Below are 20,733 nucleotides of genomic sequence, written 5' to 3' on the forward strand. Positions count from 1 at the left end.
TTTAGGGCGACCATGGTTCAGGAGGTTGGGAAGCTCATCTTGTAACCGGAAGTTTGTTGGGTTGTGGTCATTGTGTCCTTGGGCAAGACACTTCACCTACTGGTGTGTGGCCGATGGTGCGATATGGCCTTGCTTCTGTCAGCCTTCCCCAGGGCAGCTGTGGTTACAACTGTAGCTTGCCTCCACCAGTGAATGAATAGTAGAATTATGAAGCGCTTTGAGGGTCTCAAAAAGTGCTATATAAATGCAATCTATTATTATATAATGTAAATTAATTGATAATATTGTCACTCTAGTAACTGCAAAGACATCTTTTTAACTGTGCTAGCAGTATACTTGCATTTAGCTTGATTCACAGTCATGTCTGGTGTCATATTAAATCGCCTTGAGGCAACTGTTGTGCTTGGCAGCTATATAAATAAAACGGAATTGAATTTAACATACTAATATACTCACAATATAAAATGCAAACACTGATATTTTAGAAGGAACACTGTTTGCTACGGTCTTTGTTTAAGGCGTATACATGTTAAAATTTGCTATCATATTAAACCTACAAACAGCTGAGATTAGTTTGAACATCAGTGTCAAAATTCTACAGCATGAAATTCTGTTAGTTTAAAGTTAAAAAACAAACTAACTAACTAATAAGCATTACACTGAAGTAGTAGCTAAGAAAACAGTCTGCCTTTCCTGCAGTGGCTCACATGTTTTGTTTTTTAAACAGATCTGTAAATCCCTGTATAGAGAAGATGGCACCCTGTTTCATTTAGCGAATCAGCAGCAGGTTTTTCGAGTTTGAAATTTAATAAATATGTGAAAACTGATCTGAGTTCTGACTGTGACTGATGCAGTGAGTGATGATCAGGTTACAGCTGAACTTTTCACTTTGCAATGTAGCAGATTCTCTCAGGCCATCACAGCAGCATTTCTTCAGAGATGACAAGTCTTCCCAACTGTAGGATGTGAGACAGTAGCCACTGCATGTTGCTTACACACTGTTTTGCACACTGAAGAAAAACCCAGAGCAATGCATGAATATACTCACACGGTACAGTGACACGTATCAGTAACAGTATCTTTATTAAATCAAAATCTGTAAATAATAGTTTGTGTTAGTCTACATATCGCTGTTAGACATAGTTTTCATGTTTATATGAAGGAATAGTTTGAAAAAGTAAATAAATAAAAAATAACTATTGCTTTGCGTGAAGCACAGATGTGTCTCCTGTAGAAAGACAATGTCCGGTTTGAAAGTCGACAGATGAGTGAATATCCTTTTACGTTTTTTTAAATTATTTACACCTTTCACATTCCATGTAATAAATTTAGTAGAATCAGGTGTAGTTGCAGCACTTTTGGTTACATAGCCATATTCACACTTTCAAGACAATCATAACAGGCAAGCTGAACGATAATTTGGGGTAAGTATACGCACAAAACTGCTGCCAACAAGAAAAAAAGAAATAAAAAAACTAAAGTAAAAACCCAGAGTAACTATAAACGTAACTCCCACAAACTGGGAGCAAGCTACACCCTCCCCCTAAAAAGAGCTTATATCCAACATGCCTCTTCACTCCCTAAAACAAAAGTTACCCCTAACAGGGAACGCCTAATGTTTAGACATCTGGCAGATTGGAAAGGCACACGTGACTTCTCTTGGTCGTTTACTTTGCTCAGTGATAAACAATTATATGCAGACCTATTAAATTATGAAAGTAGCAAAACTACAAACCTCTATCTAAAGTGCAGTCTGAGTCAGTGAACAATAGAGAGTAGGGCTGCCACAAGCGATTATTTTGATAGTCGACTAGTCACCGATTATTTTTGCGATTAGTCGACTAATCAGATCATGCATTCATTGGACGTAAAACGTACAGCTTATTGCACCAGCATGCACCTGCTCTTATATGACTATCATTAGCTTACAGCTTGAAGTGTTTAAGGTATGTGCTAACTAAAAATAAAGACAAGATGATAGTTTATTAAATTTTAATGAAATCTGCAGATTGTTTCGGTGAAGTTTAATAAACTCAGCCGTCTGCTCCTTGCTATCTAAAATATAACAGGACACCAGAGTATATTCTCGAGGATCTCACACTTCTGATAATCAGTTGTCTGCTTGACGTTTATTCAGCTGTGTAAAAACTATAACTTTAATCTCAGCCAAACCGATTTACTCAGGAACAAATAAAATACTGAACAAAGCCAAACAATAACAGTTTTAAGTTATCTAAGTGACTTATATATGACGTTTAACCTGAGTAGCGAAAGATGGCGGTGGGTTTGAAAACAATTTGGAGGGAGTCCGGTGTTCTCACGGGCTCTAGTGAGCCTTGCCCCTGGCTAGCTATCGAGCTGGTGGGTAACAGACGTCTTCGAAAACGTCGGAGTGCTTTTGAAAATATGCGGTGTTTTGATAAACTGAGCAGATGTTTGAAGTTTACACAGCTACATTCTTGCCTGAAAATATGTTAAACGTTTATTTTGTACAGCCTAATGTCAAAGTATTTATATGAAAAAATAGCGTTTCCCCACAAAGCAACTCAGCCACGCATCTTTACATGTTGCTGCTCCGTCACCCCTCATACAACAGATTATTAAAGTCAATTCATCCAATGCAGTTTTTTTTCTTGATTTTTTTCTGACATGAGTGCCACCGTGTTTTCTTCTTATTCTCTACCATTGTGGCATTTAATAAAGGTATTTTTTAGATTTTATCACTTCTGATGTAATCTGTTTCATGTATTTATTTAGAGTTTCTTGCATTTTCATAAATGAGTGACAGGAACAAAAACTGTTAGGTAAATTGAAGTTGTTCTTAGAAAGATCAGAAAGCATTTACAGTTTTCTTAACTGCTTATCCAGTTGTGGTTGTGGGGGAGCTGGAGTCTATTCCTGTTGTCACTAGACGATGGAGGACACAGCCTAAACAAGCTGCTAGTCAATCGCAGAGGTGACAAAAAGAGACAGGTGTTCAAATTCCCACCTACAACCAATTCAGGATCATCAGTTAACCAACATGCATATCCTGGACTGGAGGAAGCTGTAGTACCACAAGAAAATCCATGCTCAAAGAAGCACCCAGCAGATTTGAACCCTGGAATTTAATTAATAATTTATGACTTAAAGTGTAAAATATTACACTTCTACAGGATAAATAAATGAAGAACAAGTTATCCAAGACTAAATGTCAGACGATATTACCCCTCTACTGCATGACTTTTTAATTTTTGGGGAAAAAAATATTTCTCCCTATTTTGGGGGAGCTTTAGGGTCCCTAATAATATATCAATCATAAAATTTGACACCCCTCCCCCAAACAGATATTGGTTTGTTGCTTCAAGGCAACACTGTGCAACAAGGGTAGTAAAATGCCAAGTTATTCTATAATAAGTTGTATTAGTACAACAAGGATGAACAAATAAATAAACAACAAATAAACAATGTAAACATTTCACAAAACAATAAAACTGCAAAATACATCCAACATTTGACCCTAATCCGATGCACGCGCGCGCGCATGCACACACACACACGTTGTGTTTCCATCACTTTTGGGGACATTACATCAACTTACATTAATTTCCTGGAGAGTTATCCTGACTCTACCCATCACAAGTCCCTGCCTGAACCTTACCCTAACCCTAACTCAAGCCTTCACCCTAAAATTGAATGATTTATCTTGCAATTTGTCCCCATAAAGTAGACAAGACCTCACAATGTGAGTGTGTAAACAAATTTGTGTCTCCACAACAATAAGTAATACATGACCACACACACTGACACCCACACAGCAATATTGGTATGGCAGGGATCAGGCCCACACAATGTGCTTACACATGGCCCACATACCGCAAAGAATGACGGCCCTTTGGTGGCCCAGACCTGGTTTGCCAGAGGTGGCCCACACAAGGGCCAGCACAAGGCCAGTTTCAGACACCCTGGTCGTCCTGTGCTGTCCTGTGCACACCACCTACAGATGGCCCACAGGTATGTGGGCCATCTGTAGGTGGTGTGCAGCCACGGGCCAGTTGTAGACACACTGCTGGCCCTGTGCTGGCCCAGAACAGTTTCAGCTCTGGCCCCAGATGTCAGCATAATGTGTACCTTAATCAAGCCATGCAATAACAACGTGTGCCGGAACATGCAAAACAGTGCAAAAGTAACATGCCGAAACTCTGTTCAGACAGTGAATGGACTGACTTTTATATAGCGCTTTTCTACTCTCCCAGATTACTCAAAGTGCCAACTTGATACCAGATCCTGGCCAGACCTGCTTGCTATGTGGGCACTAACACACACACAGACACAGTTACTTTACCAACTGACCCCTGACCCCTGAGCTCCTAAGTGTCCCTCAAACCTCATTCAGGGATCCACTCCTCTACTTCACTGTCACTCCCTGAAAGCTCACTGTCCTCATTTTCTGAGGACAGAAAGTGCACATTCCCTTGGTTTCCTTCCATAAAAGGTTTTTACATCCATGTCCTGTAATTATGAGTAGATTGTAAAGTAAAAAACATTGACTATGATCATATAAATGCACACAAACACATCTCTACACACATATGCAAATGCATTATATTGCCTGAAAAAAATTGGGCTAACTGCGCAGTGTTGCCTTGAGGCAACGAATGAAAATTAACAGTTTTACTGTATAAATAAATTTTAAAAAGTAGAACAAACAATCAAATATGCTTCTTAACATATTCATGCACATACAAGTATTTTTAATATACATTTATTTCACTATAAACATGTAAAATAGTGATCTTTATCTTGCCTCATAATGGAGATGTCTCTCATGTAGTGCAGCTTGCAGAAAGGGGTCCTGCCCCCCCCCCTCCCAGATGAAAGTCACACCACCTTCAACTCATCATTTTATTGGAAAGAGATGTGCCTGGTAGCATTATTTGAAAGAAAAAAAGTTGGGTTTTTTTTGAAGGGCCAGTGTAAGGCATGAAAATGTGGTTTGTTGCCTCAGGGCAACGCTATGCAGTAGACGGTTACTCCTCTGTACAGCATATGCCATTATTTTATCCATCCTCAAAACACACACAGAAACATTCAATTTTAATGTGAACCCTAAAACTAAGATATAAAATAGCCATTAATATTAGTGTGAGTATGCTTGGAAAATCTGCAGCCTCCTAATGAAGAAAAGCACTTTTATATGCATTTTGGTAGTATGAAAATCACCCCAATCTCGCCTTTTCAGGTGTGCAGTAGTACTGTAAGATTTAGATAAATGAATGGCAAGTAACTGCAGAAAATAAAAGGGTGCAGGTGAAGGTGCACCAGGATAAAGCTTTCAGGATAAAGCAGGATGAAGTCTTCTTCTGTAATTACTATCACTATAATTCTGGGACCTCTATAACACTGGGACCTCTCCAGATCAGTCCTCCTCTTCTGTTTACTGAGTCACTTCAATGGAGCTCATACAGGTGCTTAAGGAAGGCTTGCCGGTGAGAAGAAGACAACAAAAAAGCCAATTCCAAAAATTGGAATGCTGTGTAAAATGTTGATCACATAGCATACAGATAACATATCCAATGTTTAAACTGGATTTTAAGAAAAATATTAGTTCATTTTGAATTTGATGGCAGCAACATTTTTATTTTATGTTTTTTAAGTTGGGGCAGGTAGATGTTTACCACTGTGTAGCAGTAGCTGTGTCTGGAAATTGAGATCAGTTGCTGGACTTTTGGAAGAGCAATTCTTTTCTGATATATGATTCTTTTTGCTCAACAGTAATGGATCTTTTTTTTTTTTTATCATATTTTTCATTTTATGATGCACTAAATGTGTTCAGCTGGTGAAAGGTCTGGATTGTAGGTAGGCCACTTCAACACCTGAATATTCATTTACAGAGGCATGCCATTAGAATAGATGTAGCGGGATGTTAACAATAATCTTACTGAAATATGGAAGCACTTTCTTGAAAAATACATTGTCTGTGTGGGAGCATATATTACTCTAAAACCCGCCTTTACCTCTTAGCATTGATGGTGGCTTTCCAGATATGCAAGCTGTCATTGTGGGTGCAGTGATGCACCCTCGTAGATGCCTGCTTAGATGAACTTAAGCTGATTACAAGCCAGATGGTCCATCTCCTCTTTACTCCAGAGGGCCGTCATTTATTTTCAAAAATTTTTCTCATTGCCTTAGTCCTTTTAAATGAGCTTTGACCCAGAGAAGATGATGGTATTTCTGAATCATATATATTCACATATGGCTTCTTTGCATGACACAACTTTTCTCTCCATTTGTGGATGGCACAGTGAACTATATTCACAAACAATGACTTCGGGAAGTGATCCTGAGCCCATGTGTTTTGACTTTTGCTGCCATGATGCCACGTCTCACTTGGAAATGAGATCTGAATCTCAATGAGATTTTACCTGGATAAATAAGGAATTAATAATTTAAAAAACAGTGGTTTCCATGATAGAACCATATCTGTTTTTATTGGTGTGTTGCAGTGTTCAGAGATCACAGTCATCCAATATGGATTTTTTCCTTATTCCTTGCATATTAAGATTTCTCTTGATTCCCAGAATCTTTTGGTATATTATGTACTCTAGATAATGAGATATTCAGTCTTATCAATATCTTCATGATATTTTATGAGGCTGTAGCTGAGGAGGTAGAGCAGGTCATATATTAATTGGAAGGCTGATGAACTATCAGCCTTTGGTCAACCCTGAGTTGCTTGCTGATGCATCCATTGAAGTATGAATGTGTGAGAATGTTAGAGAAGAAGCAATTATGTAGAAATAACACTTCTTTGTGAGAATGGGTGAATGAGGCAAGTTGTATAAAGGGCTTTGAGTGCTCAAACAGAGTTAAAAAAAAAAAAAAAGCACTGTATGAGAACCAGTCCACTTACCATTCAATTATGCTGAGGAACATTATTCTGAAATTGTTCCACAATTTGTGGAATTTTTCAGATTGGTGAACCTCTTCATTCTTTAATTCAAAAAAATTCTCCAACATACATTTATTTATTTCCAATCATATTACTGAACTGTTGCCAGTTAACATAATTAGTTGCAAAATGTTCCAGCTGTTGTTGCTCCCATCCCAACTTTTTTGAGATATGTTGCAGCCACTCTTCAAATATGTTTGCTGAATATATATGTATGCATGCTATATTGTGAATCAAATATATCTTTATGAGTTTTGTAATTTTATTGTCTAATTCAAATTCATTTTTTTCAGTAATATGTGGTGAACCCCCCGCACAAACACACATGTAAAAAATGTAACAATTTAACAAAAATAAAGTGGACCAGACTGAAACATTTCATTTATGCAGCCTGTGTGCAACTCTTGGACTAGTCTGTGTTTTGGAGTTTTGTCTTTCGGGTGAACCAGTTTTTGTCTGAGTGTGTTGCTGGTCTGAAAGACTTAACAACGTGGTGTATGCTGTACAGTGCAGCAAGGAATGCCCAGACCTCTACATTGGAGAGACCACTTCACAAGCGCATGGCACAACATAGAAGAGCCACCTCCACAGGACAAGACTCAGCAGTCCATCTGCATCTTAAGGATAAAGGTCACTCTTTCGAGGATGCCAATGTTCACATTTTGGACAGAGAGGACAGATGGTTTGAAAGAGGAGTGAAAGAGGCCATCTATGTCCACTGTGAGCGACCGTCCTTGAACAGAGGCGGTGGTTTACGACACCAACTGTCTGCCATCTATAATCCAGTTTTGAGTTCCCTCCCCAGACGCCTTAACGCCCACTCACATCCTGGGCCATCTGACCTCAGGAATTCACATGACAAGGTGGGGCCAGGTTTCACAATGAGCTGATTAGGTCCCACACCCGCTTTCACACCTCGGCTCATGTGATTAGAGGATCATCAGGGGGTCCTTTGTCCCTCTTTGGGGGGATACTCCCACTAGGTTTAAATCTGGGACTCTCGGCCATTTGACCTTAGAACTGAAGAAGCTTCTCGGATGAGAGGTAAAACGTCTTCAAGCAACTTAAAGAAGTCCAGACGCTTTTCTTTGCAAACTCCGTTGATTAGCATGTCACACTTTTGCTAATTCCGTTGCACTGTTCCCCAGTAATTTAAGGGTTGATTTTAAGATTGTAGTTTTGACTTTGAGAACACTAAAAATGTTCTCAAAGTGAAAACCTTTAGAATACTTTTAGTGTTAAGATAAACACTGTCTTACATCAAAAGACATTTACCTCCATACATGCCCTGCAGGACCCCATGGTCATGTGATCATGTATCATACAAGGGTAAATCAAAGTGGCAGAGCTTTTGTAGCAGTTGCCCCTAGAATTTGCTATTCTCCCACTTAGTTAGTGTGAGCTCTCCCTCCATCCTTTCTGCTGCTGAAATTCCCATAACTGACCTCTTCCTCCTTTCATTTAACCTCACTCTCTGCTGCTCTTCAACCAAGCCAAGCCATCTCATCTCATTCCGCAACATCAAGAACACTGATAAGGACATTCTTATTACCATATCCTTTCGAGGATGCCAATGTTCACATTTTGGACAGAGAGGACAGATGGTTTGAAAGAGGAGTGAAAGAAGCCATCTATGTCCACTGTGAGCGACCATCTTTGAACAGAGGCGGTGGTTTACGACACCAACTGTCTGCCATCTATAATCCAGTTTTGAGTTCCCTCCCCAGACGCCTTAACGCCCACTCACATCCTGGGCCATCTGACCTCAGGATGATGATGGGGCCAGGTGGGGCCAGGTTTCACAATGAGTTCACCCGAAACTCTGGCTGATTGGGACCCACACCCAGTTTCACACCTTGGCTCAGGCGATTAGAGGATCATCAGGGGATACTCCTACTTGGTTTAAATCTGGGACTCCCCACCATTTGACCTTAGAACTGAAGAAGCTTCTCGGATGAGAGGTGAAACGTCTTCAAGTAACCTAAAGAAGTCCAGACGCTTTTCTTTGCAAGCTCCTTTGACTACGATGACCTGGATGACTGAGAACCTTCACAGACATTACCAGATAATATTCAGGTTCCGGACTGATATTCTACTCCTAATGATTTGGTGTTATATCATAATAATTGTTGTTTGATTCTCTGGACCCATTATGTTTCCTTCCTGTTTCTGTTCCATGGTTTACCTTGGACCTCCGAGCATTGAAGGCCAAAGTTTGGCAACTAGAGCATACATTAGATATAGGAAATCTGGTTTAACTGTTGATGAAGAAATCTATAAATGTCATGTACTCCAGTATAAAGATTCCAACAACCAGGCTAAACAAAGCTTTTACTCAGGTATTATCAGCTCTTATGAGGATAACACCAAGATCCTGTTTTCACTTCTCAACAAACTTCTTCAGCACCCTTTATGAACACACTTCTATTAATCTGAAACCTGTAACTCCTTGATGCTGTTCTTCACTACAAAAATCAGTGTTGGAAAGGTTACTTTTCAAATGTATTCCACTACAGATTACAGAATATATGCCCCAAAATGTAGTTTGTAACATATTCCGTTAAGTTATTCTATGTGATTAACATATTCTGAATACTTTGGATTATTTAATATATTGTCATTCTTTTTACAACTACATGAACGTACCAATGCTGTGTGATTCATTACTATTACTGAAGGCTACTCACCACCAAGCTAACATTGTTAGCTGACGTTAAGTTGAGGTTAGTTCATAGACTGCTTCCAGAACTGCATATTGAACTGCATAGAACTGCATCTGTCCATCAAGTCTAACAGTCTGCAGTCTATGAACTAACCTCAGCTAACTCTAGCTAACAATGTTAGCTTGGTGCCAAGTAGCCTTCATTAACAGTAATAATTCACACAGCAATGGTACATCGAAGACACTGAGGTGGCACTTAACCCAGGTAGCTACCACAACTGAAACAAGATAGTTGTAGTAGGCTAACCATAGTTTTTAAAAAAGAACTTACTTCCAGATGGTTGGAGGTGGAGTCTTTTGATGCTGAGAGCAGCTTTGTTGCTGGAAACAGAGTTTGCATTGCATGGTCAGATTTCGCCCATCCCTTTCGTCTTTAAATGTGAAGTGTTGTTGGAATTTCCCAGTAAGAAATGCGTTTCTGCCCGTGTACTGCTGGCTCTGTTGTGCTGGCTTCGGGTACATTGTGTAACTGACGCCAACAACATTAGCCGGAATGCTTACATTAGAACGCTTATTGTGTGTTTAGTTTGGGTTTTCGGCAATGTGTGGAATTACCAAAATTAGAGAGGGGATAGCCTAACATATTAAACAGGAAAAAAGCACCATGTAATTGATTTATTTCAACAAAGTAACTGTAATCTAATTATCACTTTTTAAAATGGTAACTGTAATGGAATACAGTTACTTATATTTTGTATTTTTATTTTAATGCCGGTACAGGTGTTCCGTTACTCCCCAACACTGACAAAAATGAATAACAATTACCAGCAACTCAGTTTGAATGTAGTGTCTATCCTTTCTTCAGAGCCTTTTCTCCATTTTGAGTCTCCTGATAAAGCTGATATTTCTGAATTCATATGTAAGTCAAAGCCCGTCGTGCCCATCGTGAAATCTTGCCTCTCCAACTCATCACTTCTATCATTCACTCTTCACTCACCACTGGTATTGTTCCTCCCTTATTCAAGATTGCTTCAGTCACTTATATACTGAAAAAAACATTCCTTTGATCCTGACAACTTTAACAACCTCTGCCCGATTTCTAAATTAACATCATCTCTAAAATACTTTCCTAGAAAAAATTGTTGCAGCTCAACTTCATTCACACATGATTAATAATAGTATCTATGAGAGATTTAAATCTGGCTTCTGCTCATGTCACAGTACAGAAACCACTTTACTTAAAGATTACTAATAATCTTTTACGTGTAGTGGACTCTGGTATTCTCAATATTCTTGTCCTTTTGGATCTGAGTTCAGCCTTTGACAATATGTCTCACTCTATTCATCTAAGCAGACTTAACTGTCTTGGCATCTCTGACATATCCCTAGCCTGGTTCCAATCATATCTCCTTGACCGCTCCCAGTTTATTCAACTTAAATCGTTCCGCTCTCGTCTATTCCCAGTCACTTCTGGTGCACCCCAAGGTTCAGTCTTAGGCCCTTATTAATATACATCCTCCCTCTTGGTACCATTTTCCCTAAATTTGAGCTTTACTTACTTACTGTTTTGCTGATGACACCCAATTATATCGCTCCTGCAGGCCTGATTCCTCCCTCCTAACTTCTTCTCTTACAGAATGGTTATCCCAATTAAAATCCTGGTTCAGCTCTAATTTTCTTAAACTCTGTGAGAATAAAAGGGAAATCCTTCATATTGGCACTAAATCCAACCTACTGAAGACAAATCACTTTTACTCATCTCACTCTTTATTGAAAACTCCACAGTTTTCCCTTCACCTCAGGTTAAGAGCCTTGGTGCCATCCTAGACAGCTCACTGTCCTATAAATCTCATATCAATGATCTCACCCATTCTATCTATTTCCATCTACAGTGGCTTGCAAAAGTATTCGGCCCCCTTGAAATTTTCCACATTTTGTCACATTACAGCCACAAACATGAATCAATTTTATTGGAATTCCACAAAGTGGTGTACATTTGAGAAGTGGAACGAAAATCATACATGATTCCAAACATTTTTTACAAATAAATAACTGAAAAGTGGGGTGTGCGTAATTATTCAGCCCTCTTTGGTCTGAGTGCAGTCAGTTGCCCATAGACATTGCCTGATGAGTGCTAATGACTAAATAGAGTGCACCTGTGTGTAATCTAATGTCAGTACAAATACAGCTGCTCTGTGACGGCCTCAGAGGTTGTCTAAGAGAATATTGGGAGCAACAACACCATTAAGTCCAAAGAACACACCAGACAGGTCAGGAATAAGGTTATTGAGAAATTTAAAGTAGGCTTAGGCTACAAAAAGATTTCCCAAGCCTTCAACATCCCACGGAGCACTGTTCAAGCGATCATTCAGAAATGGAAGGAGTATGGCACAACTGTAAACCTACCAAGACAAGGCCGTCCACCTAAACTCACAGGCCGAACAAGGAGAGCGCTGATCAGAAATGCAGCCAAGAGGCCCATGGTGACTCTGGACGAGCTGCAGAGATCTACAGCTCAGGTGGGGGAATCTGTCCATACAACTATTAGTCGTGCACTGCACAAAGTTGGCCTTTATGGAAGAGTGGCAAGAAGAAAGCCATTTTTAAGAGAAAACCATGAGAAGTCCCGTTTGCGGTTTGCCACAAGCCATGTGGGGGACATAGCAAACATGTGGAAGAAGCTGCTCTGGTCAGATGAGACCAAAATGGAACTTTTTGGCCAAAATGCAAAACGCTATGTGTGGTGGAAAACTAACAGTGCACATCACTCTGAACACACCATCCCCACTGTCAAATATGGTGGTGGCAGCATCATGCTCTGGGGGTGCTTCTCTTCAGCAGGGACAGGGAAGCTGGTCAGAGTTGATGGGAAGATGGATGGAGCCAAATACAGGGCAATCTTGGAAGAAAACCTCTTGGAGTCTGCAAAAGACTTGAGACTGGGGCGGAGGTTCACCTTCCAGCAGGACAATGACCCTAAACATAAAGCCAGGGCAACAATGGCATGGTTTAAAACAAAACATATCTATGTGTTAGAATGGCCCAGTCGAAGTCCAGATCTAAATCCAATCGAGAATCTGTGGCAAGATCTGAAAACTGCTGTTCACAAACGCTGTCCATCTAATCTGACTGAACTGGAGCTGTTTTGCAAAGAAGAATGGGCAAGGATTTCAGTCTCTAGATGTGCAAAGCTGGTAGAGACATACCCTAAAAGACTGGCAGGTGTAATTGCAGCAAAAGGTGGTTCTACAAAGTATTGACTCAGGGGGCTGAATAATTACGCACGCCCCACTTTTCAGTTATTTATTTGTAAAAAATGTTTGGAATCATGTATGATTTTCATTCCACTTCTCAAGTGTACGCCACTTCGTATTGGTCTTTCACGTGGAATTCCAATAAAATTTATTCATGTTTGTGGCTGTAATGTGATAAAATGTGGAAAAGTTCAAGGGGCCGAATACTTTTGCAAGCCACTGTATACAACATTAACAGATTACGCCCTTCTCTTTCCACGCAGTCTGCATCAATTGTTGTCATAGTCTTGTTACCTCCTGCACTGACTATTGTAGTTCTCTCTTGCATGGTCTCCCCCAAACTGGTTCAAAAAGCTGCTGTCCGCATTATTACCAGAACCCCCTCCTAGTAGCACATCACTTCAGGAACTTCACTGGCTCCCTGTGAAATTGCAAATAGTATATAAGCTTCTTCTGCTCACCTTCAAGGCCCTTCATAACCTTGCTCCTCCTTACCTTTCTAACCTGTTAAGCACTGCCTCTTCAGCCGGCTCACTTCTGTCTTCTCCTTCTATCCAACTTGCTGTGCCTTCTTTTCACCTCTGCACCATGGGAAGCAGAGCTTTCAGTTGCACTGCTCCCAGGCTTTGGGACTCTACCCCCAGATATAAGAAACATTGGCTCTTTCCCCCAGTTTAAATCTCAACTAAAAACCTGTTCTGTTAAAATCTGCATATTAGCTATGAACTTATAGTTTGTTAACTTAACTTGCTTTTTTTTTGTTCTTCTTTTTGTCATTGTTCTACTTTGTGTTTTATTTTATCGTTAAGTCTGGGTGGGTGTCTTGAAAGGTGCTTTTAAATAAAATTTAAAATTTCTTATTATTATTATCTGTGAACTCAATAGTCTTTTTTTTTTTTAAATAACTAAAGACCTACATTTTAATTTCCTTTTAGGCAACTTTGTGTATTTATATTTTTTATTATTTTTGATGTGAAGCACATATTTATCTTGAAAAGTCCTAATAAAATGGCGTGCCATTTCAGTCCACTGTTTTACTGATGCTATCAAGAAAATGTTTTACTATATTGTGGCTTTGAATATTATAAGTGTCCAAGAATATTTTAGTGTATTTTTTTATTTTTTCAATTTTAGCTTTTTCCCCTAAATTAAAAAAATAAGTAGATATCTTTGACATGAATGACGCAAAGTATTGTTTTAAGCTGCTCAAATAAATCAGACAGCAGTTTAATTACAGTTGTAATCCTCTTAAAGAAAATGTCCTGAGGATGTTTTCTTTCTGATAGCTAGTGTCTGACTTTTTTACACTCAAGCAATGACCACTGACTCATGTTTATCTAAATGTTACTTTATTTCTAGCTAAATTGAGGTAATGAGCGTAATAAAATTAGTTAGCCTTGTTGCTATTGAGAACATTAACTTTTGAATCTGTTTTCAAAAAGCAACATAACATTTTGACAAGTAACTGTAATTAGCATTTCTCCTGCAGTGTTGCTATCAGTGTGTGAAGAGTGGGAGAAGAGGGTTGCATTGCCAATCCAACACAATGGGCAGCACATTGAACACATTTTATAAGTGGTCAGAAACTTGTAAATAACTCATGACAGAATAAAGTTACGTTGAAACCAAGCACACCATTGTTTTTCTTGTGACATTACCAATAAGTTTGATGTGTCACATGGCCCTCTTCCTATTGAAAAAACAAAAGTTGTATTCAAGATGGCCGACTTCTAAATGGCCACCATGGTCACCAGCCATCTTGAGGAGTTTGCCCCCTCACATATACTAATGTGCCACAAACAGGACTTTAATATCACCAACCATCCCCATTTTATTACGGTGTATCCATATAAATGGCCCACCCTGTATAAAGAATAAAGAGAAACAGGAACTCAATAGTGTGAATATTTTAATATAATATGAACATTATATTAAAATATTTTATCAATGGCATGCTTGTGAAAGGCTTGTTAGACAAAGAGGAAAATGTCCTCCAAAGTGTTTATGACGTGATGATTTGTGATGAAGTTTCTTGAGAAGATTGTATTCAGGTCATCCACTTGGTTTAGGAAAGGAAATACGGCATAGATATTTCATAAGCAACACCTCATGTTATAATATGAACTGTCATCTAATCTAATTCGTTTGAGGTTTCTTGGAAGTTGAAACTAATGTCCAGGGATAAACTTCTAATATGTTTTTCTTTCTTTCTCTTTCTTTCTGCCTGCCAGATGCAATGTGGACAGCAAAGTCTCACGAGTGGCATGGCTCAATCGCACCACTATTCTATTTGCAGGGAGTGAAAAGTGGTCTCTGGATCCTCGTGTCATCTTGTTGGAAAACACAGCAGTTACAGAGTACAGCATCAAAATCCAAAATGTTGATGTCCATGATGAAGGGCCCTATGTATGCTCTATACTCACAAACAAGAAACCACAGTCCACGAAAGTGCACCTCATTGTTCAAGGTAAGATGTGGCTACTGCTGCCAGTTCTGTCAGGAACTAGATTTAGCTCCAACAAATATCAAAAGTGTCATACGGGATCAGTGCTATGTGTTTCTTGTGTTTTCAGAGTGGATGTTTATTTTTATTTTCTAAGAAAAATTATTTAATTGTTTCTTTTAGAATTATTTCTATTTTTTTTTATTTTCCTTGGGAAAAGTATTGCAGGGTCTTTGAAAAATAATTCACACGATCTTCAAAAAAAGTAGTTTAACTTCATGATAGCCACTTCCTTGAAATCATAAATTAACGCTGCGTGTTTTCAGACTGCATAATTCAATATGATATGTCAATATAACTTAACTGATGCAGGGAAGCATCCAGGCCATGGTTTTAATCAAACAATGGACAAGCATATTCTTTCACAGACATGGAAGCACAACTCCAAGTTGTACTTTCCTATGGATTTTATCTTTGTTATAACTTTGAATTTGCCACCTCGGGCTCCAAATCATTTCTTTTCTTAACCAAGCTCATCAGAGAACCAATTTTAGCCTCTCTCCATGCTTTAAAGAGGTTGAGGTGATGGATTTGTGCGGCCCCGCCCCTGTCTGACCATACCACTTCATAATTAATGTCTCTTACTTGCCACGTGACCACCAAGAGCCGTTGCTACTTGGTGGGTTGAATAAAGCAAGCAATACAAGCACTCTCCCGTTGAAAACTGCCTGAGATGAGCCTCTCTGTTTTACAGGAGATGCTGACATTCCAGGGACTTGAGCAAATTATTCCATGAGAACTTCCCAGTTTGTGTAGCTTTGCTTTCTGGTCCAGAATGTAGTGAATTTTATTCCTAGCTTGGCTTGAACCTTCATCCCAGTTTTCTTTAGTTAGGTCCAACACCCCCTGTGGCTTCTGGCCGAACAATAACTCAGGTCGAACAACTTTGCGTCGCCGCTGCGCACAGCACAGGCATCACAAGTTTTATCATTTGTGAACGCATCCTCACACACTGCCCCAACAAGTTATTTAACCCCTACAAAATTGTTGTATACCTCCTTGGCACCTTTCCGGTACACTGCACATCCCTCCTGGTCCAGGGGAGGGTTTCAGAGAGCTTGCAACATGGAACAGCTGATCGTGAGCAGTGAGCCCTCACAGTGGATATATCCTGCCCACACCTCCAGCACTCCTTCCCTAATGTTTGTGTGACTCCCAACAGATGGGCGACAGTATTCGTTGCCACTGGGACTGGGAGAAACAGCAGAGGAGAAGGGGTTATTTGGAGACAGAGGACATTGGCACGGAAGCCTCCTCCTTGGGGCTGGGTCATAGCAGCCCCACTGGCTACCTCGCCAAGCTGCAAGATGGTCCTCTGCAAGGGTCACCACTGCGTCCAAGCTGGCAGTTTCAGTAGCAGTAGACCCAGAGCGTCAACACCAGGGCCAGGTGGAGACCAGATTTTAGTTTGGTGCTTTGGTTGATCCTGTAGCTGGTCCAACTGTTGCCGATGCATCACTGCCTGCTCCATGTGCATGATGGCCAGGTCCATCACCATTTGGGCCCAAGCCTCTAAGGGCTGCACCGGTCAGTGGTCTATCATTGGCAGCACTTATGTTTTCAAAAGCATGGTCATGTGCTTTTGAACAGAATGTGTCAGGATGCATTCCAGACTCCCCTTGCTGTCTCAATTCTTGTCCATGCACTTTGTCTGTGTTGCTATAAATTGTCACTATATAAATGTATCAGAAATGAACTGGACTCCTGTCAGCTAAGAAGAGGAGAATCAGTCTATAGTTCTCAAAGGCTTACAAAGATTTGGATCATAGAAGACAAACATTGTCTGGTCTGATAAGTCTTGATTTCTGCGTCAACCTTTTGATTGAAGAGTTAGAACTTGGTGTAATCAATATGAAGAGATTAATCCATCTAGCCTTGTATCCCCGCATCAGTATTGTTGGTGACCTTGTCCATCCCTTTATGACCACAGTCTACCCATCTTCTTATGCACCATGTCACCAAGCTCAAATGATCTCAAACTGGTTTCAATCAGTTCTTAAACTGTCAACAGATCTCAATCCAATAAAGGGTATTTGGAATGTGGAACAGGAGATTCACATCATGATTGTGCATCCAAAAAATCTGCAGCAATCCATAATTATAATGTTATTACAAACTGAAATCTCTGCAGAATGTTTTACAGCACTATGTGGTGCCACTAGTACTACTGTCTCATAGCAAAAAGATCCTGGGTTTTAATCTTCTGGCTGGTGCCCTTATGTATGGCATATCACATGTTCTCCCTGGGATTCCTGTGGGTACCCTCTCATCCTCCAACAGTCCAACGACATACATATTAGGTTAGTTTGAAGGTGTGAATGTAAATATGAATGGTTGCTTCTGTTTGTGTTAGTCCTGTTAAAGACTGGCAACCCTTCCAGGGTGTACCTTGTGTCTTGCTCTATGAAAGCTGGGAGAGGCTATAGATTGTTTAATTCAGGATTACAGGCAATCTTAAGAAAATAGGTACTATGGTTAATATTTAGGTCTAACCATTTTTAATGGCTATTATACACTATTATAACTATAATTTCAATAATTACCTTAATGACATATAATTGTGTATAACACTTAGGAAATGGTTTTACAGAGTGGGTTCTGGTCGAGTGAACGCTGGCGCGCTTGGCTGCCGCTGCTCACCGGTTATTATTACAATTTTTATTATAATTTTTTCAGTTGCTGATGACAATTTGAATCGAGTATCTAAGGCGCAACCCTGTTTTGACTTGTTTTCGCAATATTTGCAGGCTTTTATTGCTTGCGCTGCAGCTGTCAACTGGTTGTTCGGTCCCTCCGTTTGTGTTCACTGCTCGGCCCTGATTAAGATGCGGATCCACAGGGTGTTGGTGTGGCTCATGCTCACCTGGGTTTTTTTTATCCATCATCAGTGACACTAACTCAATATTGTCCATCTGGTCACAAACTCGTCATCCTCCCCGCAAGACTGACTGGGCTGTTGACCACAATGGGTGGTTGATCGTGGCTCAAGAGTTTTGAGTTCGCCTTGTAATCGGAAGGTTGCCGGTTCGAGCCCCGGCTTGGACAGTCTCGGTCGTTGTGTCCTTGGGCAAGGCACTTCACCCGCTGCCTACTGGTGGGGGGCAGAGGTCTCGCGATAATTTACCGGAAGCACTGGAAAGTTGTCCCTGTCTCTGCCCCTCCCTCCCATTCATTTGAATACATTGCACTACAGCTCCCTGTATCTACCCCACCATCATATGTACTGTTTATCAGCCACCTAAGCTAAATAAGGAGATTTTAACTGAATTTTCTGCTCTTCTCACTCATTTCTCTGTACTTTCTCCAAATCTGATAATTGTTGGTGACTTCAATATTGATATGGACAATGATAAAATCCCTCTTTCCAGAGATTTTACCTCCTGCCTGGAAAGTTTTGGGCTTCTACAGTACATAAAATCCCCTACCCATTCTAAAGGTCATATCCTGGATTTGGTCTGTTGTTCTGGCATTACCCCCACCCATTATAAAGCCACATTGTTTCCCCAGTCTGATCATATGTATAATTCTTTTGATGCAAACATAATCGCTTCCAAAACCTGTATCTCTCGTAATATCACTTTTAGGAAAATTAGTAATATTAACCCAGCTGTTTTTTCATCTGCCGTCCATGACCTTCCATCTATTCACAGCTCCTCAACCCCTCATGAACTCGTTTGCCATTATAATGTCAACCTTCATAACCTTCTTAACATATTTGCTCCCCTTAAACATCGAACTGTCTCATTTTCCCATTCAGCACCATGGTTTACCCCCGACCTGCGTCATCTTAAAGCTAAAGGACGCCAACTCAAACGTCTATTCAAGAATACCGGACTTATTGTACATAAAGAAATGTACAATGATCATGTTTTATTCTATAAGGACTGCATTGCCTCAGCCAAATCTGCTTACTACTCTGGTTTAATTAGTTCTAATGAAGGTAACTCCTGGTCTCTCTTTTCATTGTTCAGTAAAATGACAAAACCTCCAGACACATTCCCCTCCCACATGTATTCTGTTGATTTTGTCAGTGCGCCCCAGGGTGGCTGTGGCTACAATGTAGCTTGCCATCACCAGTGTGTGAATGTGTGCGTGAATGGGTGGATGACAGGTTGTGTAAAGCGCTTTGGGGTCCTTAGGGACTAGAAAAGCGCTATACAAATACAGGCCATTTACCATACAGGCCATTTTGATTTTTGCAACTCTCTTATCTCTTTTTTCACTTGTAAAATCTCAGGTATTCACCATCAACTTAACTCTTTAGGAGCTTCTGACTCTGAAGTAGACTTCCTGTTTCCCCCACTGTCTTCCTGTCAGTTATTTTCAAGCTTTACTCTTCCCTCCATAACTGATGTATCTAATTTTATTAAAAAATCTAAGTCATCCACCTGTCAACTTGACCCTCTCCCCACTGTGTTAGTTAAAGCCTGTCTTCCCTTGTTAGCACCTCTCATAACCAATATTATTCATTCCTCCCTTAACACTGGAATCATTCCTTCATCTCTGAAAAATGCTTCTGTTATTCCAATTCTCAAAAAGCCTGGTGCAGACCGCAATAACTTTGATAATCTTCGCCCTATATCAAATCTCCCCTTTATTTAAAAAATTCTTAAAAAAGTTGTCGCCTCCCAGCTTCATTAACATCTCAATGACCATAATCTCTATGAACAATTTCAATCTGGTTTCCGCCCCAATCATAGCACAGAAACTGCGCTATTAAGGATTACCAATGACCTTCTGATGGCAGCTGATTCTGGTCTCCTATCCATTGTCATCCTTCTTGATCTTAGTGCGGCATTTGATACCATTTCTCACAATATTCTCCTGAACCAGTTAGCATCCGTTGGCATTAGTCACACCCCCCTTGCCTGGTTTACCGCCTATCTCTCAGACCACACTCCCATTCTTCAACTCTCTATCCTGTTTCTGCTGGTGTGCCCCAGGGTTCAGTATTAGGGCCTCTTTTATTCATTATTTATATGCTCCCTCTTGGTCATATATTCTGAAAATATAATATAAATTTTCATTGTTATGCCGATGACACCCAGCTCTACATTTCTTCTAAACCCAATTCATCCCTCCCACCTACCTCCCTCTCAAACTGTCTTACTGAGATTAGATCCTGGTTCTCCTCCAATTTTCTCAAACTTAACAGTAATAAAACTGAAGTTTTACTTGTTGGTACACCATCTATCTTAACCAAATCCAACAGTTTTTCCATTAACATTGAAAATTCTCCTACCCTTCCCTCCCCTCAGGTTAAGAGTTTGGGTGTCATACTTGATAATACTCTTTCATTCCAGTCTCACATTAATTACATAACCCGGTCTGCATACTTCCACTTACGTAATATTAACCGACTCCGTCCCTTCCTTACTCCCCA

At 40.0% G+C, this 20,733-nt stretch overlaps 1 protein-coding gene across 2 annotated transcripts in view; it reads left to right on the plus strand.

The window, feature by feature from the left end:
* Positions 1-20,733, plus strand: part of opcml (opioid binding protein/cell adhesion molecule-like) — a 404,984-nt gene that overhangs the window by 264,178 nt on the left and 120,073 nt on the right. For both annotated transcript variants that reach the window (XM_084941581.1, XM_084941580.1), the window contains one exon: positions 15,079-15,314. In XM_084941581.1, the coding sequence (XP_084797707.1) occupies positions 15,079-15,314 (236 nt within the window). The remainder of the gene's footprint in view (positions 1-15,078; positions 15,315-20,733) is intronic.

The sequence above is a fragment of the Perissodus microlepis genome, chromosome 10 (assembly GCF_051167445.1).
Source record: "Perissodus microlepis isolate ML-2025 ecotype Zambia chromosome 10, ASM5116744v1, whole genome shotgun sequence".
NCBI lineage: Eukaryota > Metazoa > Chordata > Actinopteri > Cichliformes > Cichlidae > Perissodus > Perissodus microlepis.